The sequence below is a fragment of the Enoplosus armatus genome, chromosome 4 (genome assembly GCF_043641665.1).
Source record: "Enoplosus armatus isolate fEnoArm2 chromosome 4, fEnoArm2.hap1, whole genome shotgun sequence".
In the NCBI taxonomy this organism is placed as follows: domain Eukaryota; kingdom Metazoa; phylum Chordata; class Actinopteri; order Centrarchiformes; family Enoplosidae; genus Enoplosus; species Enoplosus armatus.
The window spans coordinates 19,473,972-19,488,355 of record NC_092183.1 but is presented as its reverse complement, the minus strand read 5'-3'; the positions used below and the strand labels follow the sequence as shown (position 1 = coordinate 19,488,355).

General features: G+C 41.6%; 1 protein-coding gene across 1 annotated transcript; it reads right to left on the bottom strand.

Moving 5' to 3' along the window:
* Positions 1-7,875: 7,875 nt before the first annotated feature.
* Positions 7,876-12,588, bottom strand: elmod3 (ELMO/CED-12 domain containing 3). The gene is made up of 12 exons (XM_070904949.1): positions 12,462-12,588; positions 11,603-11,674; positions 11,445-11,519; positions 11,288-11,357; positions 10,888-10,950; positions 10,692-10,780; positions 10,150-10,273; positions 9,896-10,018; positions 9,501-9,631; positions 9,083-9,159; positions 8,835-8,962; positions 7,876-8,126 (listed from the first exon to the last, which is right to left on the bottom strand). Exons 1-12 carry the CDS (start codon positions 12,561-12,563, stop codon positions 7,876-7,878), a joined length of 1,305 nt encoding a protein of 434 aa, XP_070761050.1. The 5' UTR covers positions 12,564-12,588.
* Between the last annotated feature and the right edge of the window lie 1,796 nt (positions 12,589-14,384).

The window sequence follows — 14,384 nt, the reverse complement described above, 5'->3', positions numbered from 1 at the left end:
TAATGAAAACAGGCAGGAGTAGAACATAAATTCTCTTTCAGTCCAGGACTTGTGTTTAGTGGATCTTTTTCTTTCTCTCTCCACGGTGCTCTGTCATTCTGTTATGGTAGGCAAGGGGGCCACAGAGGAGCGCACACACACACACACACACACACACACACACACACACACACACACACACACACACACACAGAACGGGAGAATTGTTTGAGCAGATGACAGAATTATAACCTTTAAAGATTTGGTGTTTTCTTTGCCATCCCCCCATCCTCCTCCTCCTCCTCCTCCTCCTCAGTCCACTGTTTGGAGAGCCTGTCAGGGCTTTCAAATGCTGATCTGTAGTATATTTCGCCACCAGTCTACTCAAGGTACATCTTCTAGTCCTCCCTGGTAATCCAGAGCTGTTTATACTCAGTGAGGAATATAATAGATCCATCTTGAGCCTGAAATGTAACTCCAGGTGAAGAAGTTAGACAGACATGACAATATTTTTAGTGAAATGACCAAAGATCAGATTGTGCTTTATCACATTTTAAATTCTAAACACATTCATGAGCATTACCATTAAAGTAAAGAAGAAGAAAGTTAACATGGAGTGCAAAATATGTCAGAGGAAACAGGCGTCGTGTTACCCTGCTTAAGCAGACATTCCTACAAAATGCATTGACCTCAGCTCAAGTTTTCCAAAAAACTCCATTGTCACCTGCCTTCTTTCATGGCTTTCAGGTTTATTATGCAGATGCCTAATGTATTCAGCAGTGTAATCAAAACACTGTACAGTCCGATTAAGTCATTAGCGCAGTCGTAATGAATGATTTCCTCCAAATGGGTTTCAAATTTTCAGACAAGACAGACAGACACAGAAAACACACACACACACACCTGCTAAAATAATTAAGTTCATTGAACACTGAATTATTAGCACTGCGAGGACAGTGGAACTGAATTGCATTAAGTCGTGGAGGATTTGATTTTTAGTAAGTATTTCAACATCCAATCGTATCTATGGAGGATATGACTAAGGCTGAGGAGAATGCAGCAGATAATTCAGACTACAGTAAGGTCAAGCTGAGGCCTTTTCAACTGGCAAGGATACAGACACGCACAGGGGAGCTAGCTGGAAAATGCCTTTTCCTTTTTTCTAACCAAAACTATTTCACAATACAGACAGAGATCTGTACGGGGAATGTCTTCAGTAATAAAAGCCAAATGAAAGCACGAAAAACAACATGTGAATCACTTCAGTTATTTACTCATAAGACATGGATTAGAGGAAAGCCAGAGCAGAAATATCTCTTTTTGAGTTGTTTCAGCCAAAGGATTGAGTCTTTATGTTACACACAAGCAGTGCAGGAACATATTTTTGGTGCATTTCCTCAAATACTGTAAAATGTTGAGGTACTTGTAAGCCTACTTTACTTGAGTATTTTATGCCATTCATACTTCTGCTTCACCACATTTCACAGGCAAATATTAAAGTTACTCGCTTGTAAAAATACGATACACTGTTAGAGATTAAACTACCTAAACCGGTATAAACTAGCAAATATTAGCTCCACTTAGACCAGCTACATTAAAGCCGGGCTATGTAACTTTTTAAATGATAAATAACACATTCTTGTGTTGAATATGTTATTTCTTACTTCAAAAGTTACTAGTATTAAGATTCTTACATTTTGCTGAAGGTTTATTGTGTTTTTCCTACTCACACTTAAGTAAAGGATCTGAATATGTCTTCCATCATTGTACACACAGAATGGGAGTGTGCAGGTTACACCTCAATACAAAAAATACCAATCCAAGACATGGGTACAAGCTATTGACTTTTCGTGTCACTCACAGGGCGGTTACTGTTCAGACAGTATGTCAGAGTGTGTGGTGGTGACTTTCTTCCAAGCTTGAGCATAATGTTTTTGCTGTCACACACAGAAAAGACACCATGGATGACAATCATCAAGCAAAGATGGACACTTGAGGCCTTAAATTAACCTACATACAACTGTTCACACTGGCCATCAGCAGAGCAGTATACGTAAGTTTAGGGTCTGTGCAGGCAGCCCTGAGCACTGAGCGTCAGCATCTACTGGGCAGGAAACAATGACATCAGAGAGAGAGAGAGAGGAAGAGAGTGGGGGGAGGGAAGGCGAGGGAGAGTGAGAGTGAGAGAAAAGTGCTGTATTCCAGCAGGCTCACTAGGTACAAATGGAAACAAGATTCATAAAACTCCATCCTGCCCTTTTCTCTTCATTCTCACACTGGGCATGTGGACACCTAAACACTCCAGCAGGATATCAGACACATAGCTGAGGTCTGTGTATCAGATTATTAACCCTTTAACGGGCCCCTTAGTGATATAATTGAAGTTGTGTCTCGTATTTGTCCTTTGCTGTCCACTGAAACCACGTGCATGTCACAGGACGCTAACACAAGCACAGACAGCGCGGCAAACTATTAGCAAATATGAAAAATGGCTTATGGAACTGTGAGTTTGACTCGGATTAGTGATAAAAGGTTGGCTGAAATATTTTTTCCATCCTGTGTGTGCTGTGATTCAGCAGGTCCACCACAGCCAAGTCATCTGGCACCGTGGGACTGGAGCCACGAGTCTGATTAAGCACAGATGTAGAAGCATGCAGCACCAAGATTCCTTTGGAGGCAACCCAACTTTATTGACCCAGGACTTTCTGATCGGTGGCAAATATTTCAACATTGCACCGCAGTGGCCCTGTGTTGCGGCGACACAAGGGAAGTGAATTCACTAGAAGTTATGTTTAATAGTGCTTCAGTGACGTCTAATTTGTTTCCCTGATGAAAGATGAAGTGCAGACTGAAAAGTCTTGGACTGTGGCTAAGACGTTCAACAGTGTCTACACAGGCTGCCAATATTGGTGCTCCGCCCTAATGATGAAGCACCAGAGGAACTTCTGAGGTTCACTTATAACTAAACAACCAAAGGGAGAATAACAAAGATTAGGTTTAAATTTCACAGTTAGCTATGTTAACTGTTTACGTGTATTGTAAAATGAAAATCAAACATTAGCTTCTGCCACAGACTAGAGTTTGCTAATTATTTGTGTACATGAGGGTATTTTGCAGTATAACAATACATAAAAAAGCCTGTGAATAATGTAGCACCTGTAGACTGTTATATGTCCTCTCATAGCTTTAGTCCTCTTAGTTGCGGATCTGTCAAACTGTGCACTCTAGTGGCTGAATTGCAGAAAAGCTACAGAAAAGCTGAAGGCCCACTACAAACCATAACTGTGTCCCAATTCCAAACTACACAGTAATTCTATGCTATTTTCAAGTGCTCAGAAATGTCAGTATTCATACTAAAACTCTTGATTTCTGCTGTTGATGAGCACTACTGCCCCACAAAGAAAAGAGAAGAGCTGCTCAATGCTGAAACAAGTTCAACAAATAAGAGTGGAAACATAAGTTGATCATTGAAATAAAATGAAACAATTTTGATAAACAATAAGTTTAGTTGTTCAATCAAGCAGAAATGGAACTATATTTACTGGTTTCAGCTTCTTGAGATGAGCTGCTTTTCTGTCTCTCTGACTGGGCTCTCAGAACTTTTGATGGCTTTTTCCTTTTTGGACATTTTAAAAGCCTAAACTATTCAAAATCTAATTGAAAAAAAAATCTACAGATTAATCGATGACTGCAATCATCGATTAATCTGTAGATCTGTATAATTGTTAGTTGCCGCCTTACAAATGTGTATGGTGGTGAGAAAAGTCTAGGAAGATCTTTGAAAGCAAAAAATAAGTATTAAATAATTTAGCTTTCTCTTTGGTGAGTTTACTTGACTGCGCCATTCTCCATTCTCGCAGTTTGACGTCCATCTGCGGAGGTTTTGTGTCATTTCCTGTTAGTATAATACAGCAAGGTACACTGATCTGCTGCATACCAATTGGGAAAATATTATGAAAATGTGTATATGTATACCATAAAAAGTGACAAAGGGTTCAGTGATTCCACAGAGAAAATACATTTGTTTTTAAACAGCATTTATTTAGCTTTCTCCATACAATACATTTAATGTACAACAGCACATACTGTATTCTGAAATAACTCTCAGTATAAAATAGGGCTTCTACAATCAAGGTACAGTCATAAAATGCTCTGAGGGACATGACGACGACGACGGCAACAGTAAAACACCTTCATATAAAGCGCAGGATCTTGAGAGAAGTGATTGTATTTGCCGAGCTGCTGCTGTAGAAAGCAGAACTTCACACCACACCTCTCAGAGCATCCGACATCCTGCAAGAACCCGTTTTTTTTTTTTCTTTTTTCTTTCTCCTCCTCTTGGTTCTGGTTTCACAACTGAGGAGATTCCAAACGATGATCAACGCATAAGAATATGATCTATTACAACTGCTGAAAATATAACTTTTGGTAACATGAGAGGATAAATCAGGCCTTGTTTGGATACTGAATATATACCAAGGTCAAAGCATACACCGTATTATGACTGCTAATCAAGCCTATATCTTTACAATCATATATTGAACTGTTTGTTTGTGACTGTAGCTGTAAAGACTGGATTGTTTCTGAGTGTTTTCTGGACATCAAACACTTAAACACAGCAAAAGTATACTGTACTATCACTGAAGCCACAACAAAACCAGCTTATTTCAAACATGGTAAACATCAGCCAATTATAGATCGTTTTAAAAAGGATTTTTTTTTTTTTTAATCTGCAGATGTGCATCAGAGCGAGTGTGGGCCTATATAGTGTCTATAAATGTGTCTTTAAATAGAATACACATAACATTGACCAGCTTTTGTGTTAGTTTGCTATTACGTAGTGCTTCAGGTGTTGAATATACATTATATATAACATGTCCAATTGGTATGAGAGAAAGGCCTAGGTACAAGGAAACATAAAAAGATAGAGTCTGACTGAGAGGCCAAACAAACATCAGGAGAGAGAAAGGAGAGATTTGTCTCAAGTCTTGAGGTAAGCAATGTGTTTCAGTATAATGCCCTACAGACAATCATACAGTTACAATCATTAATTCTCTATATACAAACTTCCTGATTTACATACACTGTACTGCTCCTCAGTTTAAAATTTAATAAAACTAAATGTGAGATCATATCCGTGGTGCAATTTTTTGTTAGAGCGAGGAGGGGGAATCTGACTCCACGAAGCCTGTTTCATGAGGTGGGCGATAATGAACATTATGGCTATTGAAGATGGCCTGTTTCCTCTTGCATACGTCACACATACTATCAAATATCTACAACAGTGCAAAAGTTCCTGTTCAATCAAAACACTTGCAAACAACCGGCTAAACTACATCAGCTCATTTTTGAAGTTGTATGGTGGAGAACGGAGATGGCAAAGTACAACTATCTAGAGTAGATGTTGACATAGAAAATTTACATGCCTGTGTGTTGTTATGTATATATCCATTAGGCCTGCACGTTTTAGGGGTCACATCAACTCTGTTTAATGCGTCACATGAATGGAGGAAGTCTACTGTGGCACGGTGGCTCAAATAAAAGACAAAAAAAAAAAGAAAAGGGGAGCGAGGACCAACCAGCACCCTAACCCCACATGGCTCCACTGGATGTAGGCACCGTTTTTACTGTTACCTTCTTAGAAGACAAGGTTGAGCTCAATAACATGTCAAGCCTATCCCACATCTCTCCAAAACATACGCTGCGCCACCTAAATGTCTGTCTATTGAAGGAGACTTAATGCAAATACGAAATAAATGTGCTATAGTAGTAACAGTTTGCGCACTCTTTGACACTACGGACTGTAACTGAGACATGACATCAACAAGCTTTACGAAGAGGAGGAGGCTATAGGATGCTACAGTACTAGTGCTACCTGAACATGCTACAGATTGAGACTACAACGATGGGAGACGGTTTCACATTAGCACAAAGCAGGAACCAGCTTTGCTGAGGAGCTCTACCCATTTCAGGCCACAGAGCCGCCGAAACCAGCTGTGTCCAGAACCAACATCTGTTTTTTAAAAAAGCAACCAAAGAATGTGTTCTTTCAGGACAAATCTTGTCCTCAGAAATGTACCATTTTTAAAACGACAAACGTACCGTCTTTGCAGCTTGATGGATCAAGTACTTAGTAAAGCTGGCTTATTGTGTGCAGAGGAAAGCACCCCATCTGTAGTCAGTTCCTGTCATACAACACACACACACACACACACACACACACACACACACACACACACATACACGCATACACACATACACATACATACACATACATACACATACATACACATACACACACATTCGCTTGCACAAGCGCACAAACCCTGAAGTAAGGAACGATTTCTATCGTCACACAGCACTATCGTTTTGATTATCATTGAGTAAGAGCTGGGATTGCATACTGTACCATACATCTCCTAGGAGAGGCACCCTTCATCAATATCAGCTCATTCATTTCATTCCACACACGCACACGTACACACGCACACGCACACACTGGAATAAATTTTGAACCGGTCAAAAAAAAAAAAAATTACAATCACATGCTTTATAACGGAATGTAGAGAAAGCTCATACCAGACCTTCGACTTTAGCCGGGACTCCGGGACTCTGTTATGAAGTGTCTCCTTGGCTTTAACCGCGAAAAAGTTGACAAGTCAGAAGATTTTCAGACGTTGTGGCGGAATATAACTGTGTTAAAAATCCTTCTCACGGTCACCCAGCCACCAGTTTAATAACAAAGTTCTGAAGTGCTTGTATACATAACTGTGAAGTTATGGCAGCTGTCCCTTCAGAAAAGATTAAAATAGCTATTTTTTTTTTAAATTATTTAAAATATATCCCCCCAAGTGGGAGCTCTGGACCTAGTCTATCAGACTCCAGGCAACCGACACCATGAGTACACCAACAGCTGGCTATACCTCCACACATCTGGACTGGAGTGTCCATTCTTGTACATCTTTCACATGACGTATATTTCATTCACGCTCTAATAGCGAATGCAAAGTGATCAGACCTTCAAAGCAAGCTGAATTCCAAGTATACTGTGTAAAATATTTGAGAACAGCATCTACTAGCAATTTCTGCACCGCGCTCAAAAGGTTCTGTAACCTCTTCAGGGTTTTCTATCTGCCGCTCTCCACTCGTGCTGAGATGAGAAAACCTGCGTCTGTTTGCTCTGTAGCAGAGATTGAAACTGGGTCATTTCTCTCTCATCACCATAAAGTTAACAGAGCGTTTAACAATATGCCTGACAATGCTGCCCTTAGCTTGCATTATGAGCCGTTAGCGTGCTCATGTGATGGAGCTGCATCTTGGAGCGCGAGAGAACGCCAAGCCTGTTAAAAAGCCACTCCATGCCATGCCCCCCCACCTCCGCCCCTGCAATGCTAACATACCCTGACTGAGAGATCCTCGGGACACAAGTGTGTACGTTTTGGACTTCTAGGCAGGTAGAGTTTAACCACAAGAATTTGGCAGCTATTGATTTGGCTACTAAATCCACAGAAAAGTGCAAACATTCACTTTCTTGCTGTTTTTGAGACATTTTGTGTTTCTGACCTGCATCAGCTCTTTATAATTTGACTGTTCTATGTTCTCTGTTTAAAAAAAATAAATTAATCATTAATAAAAAAATCAATATCAATATAACTCTGAAAGACCCCCAAGCTTAATCTGATCAAAGTGCAGCACCCCAGCATCAGCGGAAGGAGTGGAAGTGTTTGAATGGGTTCAGATAGCAGGTCCTAGATCAGGGTCTGGTGGGGTACTAGCTCTCTGAGAGTAAGCCACGCGCACATACCGTAATAGATATACTCACAAACAGGATTGCTCGCACACACGCACGCACGCACACACACACACACTCACTCACTCACACACACAGAGTCTAGCTTAGATGAGTCTGGCCTCTCCCTCCATGTCTGGCGGTAGATCACACACTCCTGTGAAGTGCATCTCCTTTCCCTTGCTTCCCTGTCCCGTCCCGGCTCTGGCGCCTCGTTCCCCCAGGCTGGGAGAGGGCTGTTGGGCCTGAGGGTCTGGCGACGTCCCACGTGGGATTCCACCTGCTCGCCTCTCTTTCAGGAAGACCTCTAGTCGGCGCAGCATCTGTTTGGGGTTCTTTTTGGCAAACAGCTCCACCTCTGAAGGGTTAGAAAACACAGAACTGTGGGACTCATGCCGGCATGACAATCTGTGTTTAACTGTGTTTCTGAAATCTGAGTGTTGATTTCTACTCATAGACCTGTGACTCGTGTCTTAAAGGAAGAGTTCCACATTTTGAAAAATACCCTTGTTCACTTTATTGCTGAGAGATTGCCACTGGTTAGCTTAGATTAGCATATAGCTGTAGCTTCATATTTAACAGACAGATGAGATTGGCATCTATCTTCTCATTTACCTTTCAGCCTGATTAATCGTACAATTGGTTGAGAAAAGGCAGGACAAAAACATGTCTAGCTTTGACTCAAGATGGACAGTTGAAAATAATATAAAGAAGAATCTAAATCAATGCAGCAGAACCAGATATATCATCTTTTTTTATTCCAGGCATTCTTCTGCATTGTCAAAACCTGGCGGCTACATTACCCACAATGCAATTTAGCCGCTGACCATTTTGGTTGGAGATTTGTGTTTGTTATGCTAGTAGCAGCTAATGTAGCCTCGACCTGCTAGCCTCAAACAAAGATGAGGAGCGGGCTACAGGGGTCTGGTAGGCTCACTTCTTTCTAACCCCAATACAAAGCATCTGCAACAAAATGATAGACCTTCTCATTACAATTGAACTAGTGCAGTGCCCGTAACTTCTTACGTGCCTAGTAATAGTAGAAACACTCCGCCCTTTTCTTTACCTTTTAGTACAAAGCCAGAATCAGCGATGGTCTTCTGTTGGGTCTTCCACAGTTGGTACAGGTGAAGATATGTGGCAACGTAGAACTCATTCAGCACACCAACCACTTGCTGACGACGATTGCACTCCCTGTATGGCCGATGACAGAGAGGAGCATTGGGGTGAAGAGATACTGTGTGACAAATAGATCAGGCCACAAACACACTACAGAAGACGCTGTAAAAGAAAAACTTAGGAGCAGTCACTCACTTGGACAAGGCTTCCTCTCTGAGTACTTGCAGAGCGATGCGGGTCATGTTGATTGACATCACACTGAATGGAAAGTTCTAAACCAGAGAAAATAAACAGAGAAATGTAGGTCCACAAGGAATACTTACAAAGGCTACAAGAGCACGTCCTGAAACACACTCGTCTTGTAGCCGACTTTATTGATCCCTGAGGGGAAATTCTCATTTTCGAGCTAGTTCCCTCTGCAGGGAGGACAAAGGTCAGGGTCAGCTACACAGCAGTGCGCCCGGAGTGGGAGGAGCTTCAGTGTCCCTCTGAAGGATTAATGAAATCTGATTTCTGAATCAGTTGTCCAAAATGAACTTAAACATAAAGACATATCTCCAATAAATAAAACACATGCAGGCATGCACAAATTTGATCTTTTATGACCCGATACCTGTGTAGGGTGTTGTGACAACTTGTAGATGTCTCTAGCCAGCGGTAGAGTCTCTGGGTCCATAACAAAGTACAGAGTATGCATCAGTCCCAGGAAACCAGTGCCACGTAGGTCAGTGGCTGGGTCTGTACCTGCAGTACAGAAAACCAACCAACAAAAAAAGTCATAGTGTTTCCTTCTTTTCTAAAATACTGAGCGCGAAACATTTAATACTGTAGAAATGATGTATTGCATTGACCTTTGCTAATGAACCTTCAAATTTCTTTACAATTAAAAGCCTTTACATGAATGTGAAATGAAAGAGCAGTAGTTCACTACCAAGATGAATTTAATATGAACATCCACAGACTTGAACCACTGTTTTTTATAGTGAAGGACTGTAAAAGGTGTCTCACCCTGAAAGCCGATGTTTTCCCAATGCGCCCCGTAGCGAGGACAGTCCAGCCTGCTGCCAATCAGCCTCTTATAAATGGTCTGGAGGACACGCATGTGGACTGTTTGGCTGTTGTCCACATGGCCTATAGAAAACACACACACACACACACACACACACACAAATAAGCAACAGTGAAAATCAGTGCTTTATTAGAAACACTCATGAGTTTTACACCTGGCAGGATGATTACAGACCCAGCAAACACACACTCACACTGTGCGATGGCAAAGACCAGATCCCTCTCTTCCAGGAGTTCCCTGTGCAGCCGCGGAGGCCCGAAGAGGAAGTGTGTGATCGCGGCCAGACCTGTCCTGCGAATGGTTGGCTGGATGTTCTTCTATAGATGGGGACAAAAATACAATGCCGTTTTAAAATGATCATTAGAGCTACCAATAAAATTCATATTAAACTAAATAATAAAATTCTTTATTTGAGACCTGTGCCTTCATGTAAAATTTCAATTGTTCCTGATTTTCTGTTCTTTGCTGTGTTAACTCCCTTTTGCTGATGTCTGCTGTTAATCCAAACTCAACTTCCTGCATCTGTTTCATGGCAATGTTGCTTCACTGATAGAAATAATGTAATGGAAATGTACACTATGCCGAATTTACCATATGAGCATTATAGTGCAGGTAGATTTGTTTTCCAGCCTTGATTTGTTGCAACAAACCGCTCCTCTTGCTATTATTTGAGAGTTGGCCATTATTGAAATATCAGGTTACATCTGAGCATTTTTGGTAAGCGGCGTTCTTTACCAGCAAGTCCCCGAGGTCTGTGGTCTGGAAGAACTGCAGGGCTTCATTGAAGGAGATGAGTGGGGTTGGGTTCGAGTCCTCAGTGAGAGCTGGGGGGTATTACATAAAACGTTAGAACAGCAACTTACAGACATACAATTCAACAAAGTCATCGTCATCTTGATGCCAAAAGGGGAAAAAACAAAATGCATCTGACCTGGTTGGACGTTCTCCAGAGCCTCCCACTCCTCTCTGGCCTTTTCCAACTCCACATTTTCCACTGTTGAGATAATTAAACAAATAAGTTAATAAAAAACAAAAATACACCCAACTGCGTCACACACACAAACTTCACCAGAAGCCCTGATAGGGGGTGAGAGTATACTCATGGCCAACAACCATCCAGTTTATTCTCAGTCATAAATCCTTCCTGTCTAACAGACCTGCATCACTCAGAGTGCCACTGAGACCCTGCGCTTCCTCCAAGCAGGCAACCTGCACTCCTGAGGGAGGTTTTACCCGCAACGACTGCCTGGTATCTAGGATACACTCACAAATTCCTGTGGGAAGATGATGTGAGACGAAAGAGAGGTTGAGTGAGAGTATGCAAGTGTTACCTTCAGGCTTAGGCTGGTCCCCTCCAGCTGCCAGGGTCTGCAGAAGACCATTCTGCTTCAGTGCTGAAATCTGGACAATTACCAAATAACGGATTACATTACATTCAAGGAGGGCCATGTTGGTTGAAGTGAGATACTAAGAATGAAATATAATTACCGGCAGGGATCTGAGTGGTGCGCTGCCGTTGGTGTGGTCTTTGATATTATGACTAATTATCAGTCCGTTCATGACCTGAGAGGAAAAAAAGTTTGAACAGGCAGTTGCTAAATAAAAAGGCATGCAATGAAAAACAAATTACAATGAGAAGCACTCACAGGCTTATGGTTGGAGTGTCCATTGGTGATATCCTCTAATGGTTTACATTCACGGGACAAACCATTCAGGCCCTAACAGGAGGGCAGCAACATAGAGCAGATGCTTTAGACAAGTACACAATGTAGAAATAGCGCTTCTTTCACTGCTTTTAAGACAGGCAATCATTGCATGCTTGATTATGTTCCACATTCTTGGAAGTTCTGGCATCAATGACATCTAAAGCTAACTTGTGAAAAATACAAAGTAAAACAAACTAAGTAAAATCACAGATGTCTCAGAAGGTGCACACTTGCAAACAGTTCATTTCTTTTGTCTTATTCGGACGCTTTAAGGGTGCACTTCCTTTGAGGAAAACTGTCCCTGCCCTGTTAAGTTGCATCGAGCGAGGCAGGGGACACACTTATCCAACTGTTTACAAAAGAAGCAATACACAAGGATAGAGGCCAGGGAGCAAGAAGTAATGTTACGGCTAGAAAACCAAGCTGGGGATAAGGGAAATGCCCTGTCAGCTGCCGCCATGGCAACATGCAAAGCAAGCCAGACCAGAGATTACAGCTAAAGCAGTGGGAGAACTGTTGACCTTAGGCCTTAAGTTAAACACATGTGACAGACCTGCTTATACAAATGAGCTCTTAATTGTTTAACATTATACAACAGTGTGGAACAGGAAAGGAACATTTATCCCAGAGGGTGACTACATCAATATGGCAACAGTGGTAAGACAGCACCTACTTCTTCCATTTTGTAAAGCAACACAGCAGGTGTTGCTATAGTTTTAATGGTGTTAAGTTGTAAACCCAAACACTGGAATTAGCTTAAACGGTTAAAACCTTAAGACCAAAGGTGAAATAATATTACCTCAGTGTGGCATGTGACATCAATGTCTTCTTCCATTGCATATGAGTGTGTTGGCTGGCGAGCGTGTTCCTGATCCTGGCCTCTAAAGGCTTCTGTCGTCATGGACTGAGATGGTCTGAGGAGCTGATTCAAGGACCACCATGGTTTCTGTAGTGCACATCTGTAGTGACTGCAAATATCTATGCTTTTCTCCTTTTCTCCTCGTATACATAGAGAACTCAACGTCAACAGTCACCAGTACGATTTCACCAAACTGTCACTGGCAGAAGAAATCCATGTTGAGCACATCATACTCTCTTTTTCTGTGTACTAGCGATGATTGTGTGGTTTTGACAGCAGCCAGGTTTTATTAGCTACTCCAAAGTCTAACCTTGAGTGTGTACACTGAGGGGAATGTGCAGGTATCAGTCTACAAGAGCTGACAAGAGGAAATGGCAATCCATCAATAGACAAGTTTCCTGGAAACCTGCCTCCTTCCTCTCCTCCACAGATCTGCTTGGCCAGTGGGTTCACTCCTCAGCCCCATCAGAGGTACACAGAAGCTGGATAATGACATTTCTCTTCAGGGCTGGGCTCTCCCCGTCCAAGACACTTCATTACTTTGGCACTGAAGACAAATCCAGTACGCACCTAGAGCTACCAGTACGGCTGCAGTTTGATTTACTTGCACCAAAGTTGCATTATGTCTTCAGCCTCACATGAAACAGCAGCACACGTCCAAGGTAAGAAGTGCAGGTGTCCAGTGAGATGTGGGTCATGGATAGAGTTCTTGTGTCCTGAGGAGGGTCTGTCATATGAACACAATATCTTAAAACTGAAACAAAAAGAATGATTTTACATAAAGTTAATAAACGTCCGACAATGAGCAACACACACTGATGCATACAACATAACAACTGTGGGACATAATATGAGTTTAACAATGTGAATAAACTATTAGCTGCTTTGCCAACAAATGTGAGGAAGTTGTACTTTACTTGAGCCATGCTACTTTACACTTCTACTACACTACAATTCACTTTTTACTCCACCATATTTAATTTACAGCTAGTTACTTTACATAAATAACGTATAATGATCTGATGTATTTTAATTTGGCATTGTTAAAAGACTAATCAAAATCAGAAATACTTTATTGATCCCCGGGGGGGGAAGTTACACAAACTACTCAACAGTATGTAAACATTAGCTCCAACAATGCTAATCAAACATGACATGCATAATAATTCAATAATACAATATTATGAAACTCACAGTGGTAGGTTTTTTTTTTTGGGTTGATTAGCTTAACATTTTCAATGCATGACTTGGACTATTTTTACTGTGCGTTATTAGTACTTTTACTCAAGTAAAGGATCTGAATACTTCCTCCACCTCTGTCCGAATCACAGCAAGAAATAAAAATGCCTAAAATTCGTTACACTAGATAGTCAAAGTAAAACACTGCAGAGTACAAGCACGGTGACATGATAAAACCATCACACTTATCGAAAAGGTCCGTCTTTGTCAGATGATGTCAGTTGAGGAGCGTAACATATCGCCGCTCTGACAGCTACAGCAGCAGCCTACCGTCAGCTAGCCAACATTATCTGTAGCAACCGACAAGCTAGCAATATGTCAGCTAGCAACCCCGCAGGCACAAAGACGCAGCTACAGCTTCTTCTCAAACCGACAACTCAACGCCTGCATATACTGCATGCAAACCAGCCAAAATCCGCAGAAAAATTGCAAAACGATTTGTGTCATGAATATCAAGTGCAATCAAGTAGTTGAGCCCTAGCTAACACAAGAAAAGCCAGCTGTCAGGCTAACTAACGGGCTAGCTGTAGCTCTATTGAACTGTAACGGGGATGGAGTCTGTGCCCAAATCCGACAGCGCCAAACGGATTATTCTGCTTTTGTCATTAAGGCATATTAAAAACG

What these genes read in the sequence shown, in the direction of transcription:
- elmod3 (XM_070904949.1), bottom strand. Translation starts at nt 12,563, where the DNA reads ATGACGACAGAAGCCTTTAGAGGCCAGGATCAGGAACACGCTCGCCAG. An exon ending in TGTCACAACACCCTACACAG is followed by an intron (nt 9,160 to 9,500) that starts GTATCGGGTCAT and finishes TCTCTGGTTTAG; the next exon opens with AACTTTCCATTCAGTGTGAT. An exon ending in TTCTGGCTTTGTACTAAAAG is followed by an intron (nt 8,127 to 8,834) that starts GTAAAGAAAAGG and finishes CTAACCCTTCAG; the next exon opens with AGGTGGAGCTGTTTGCCAAA.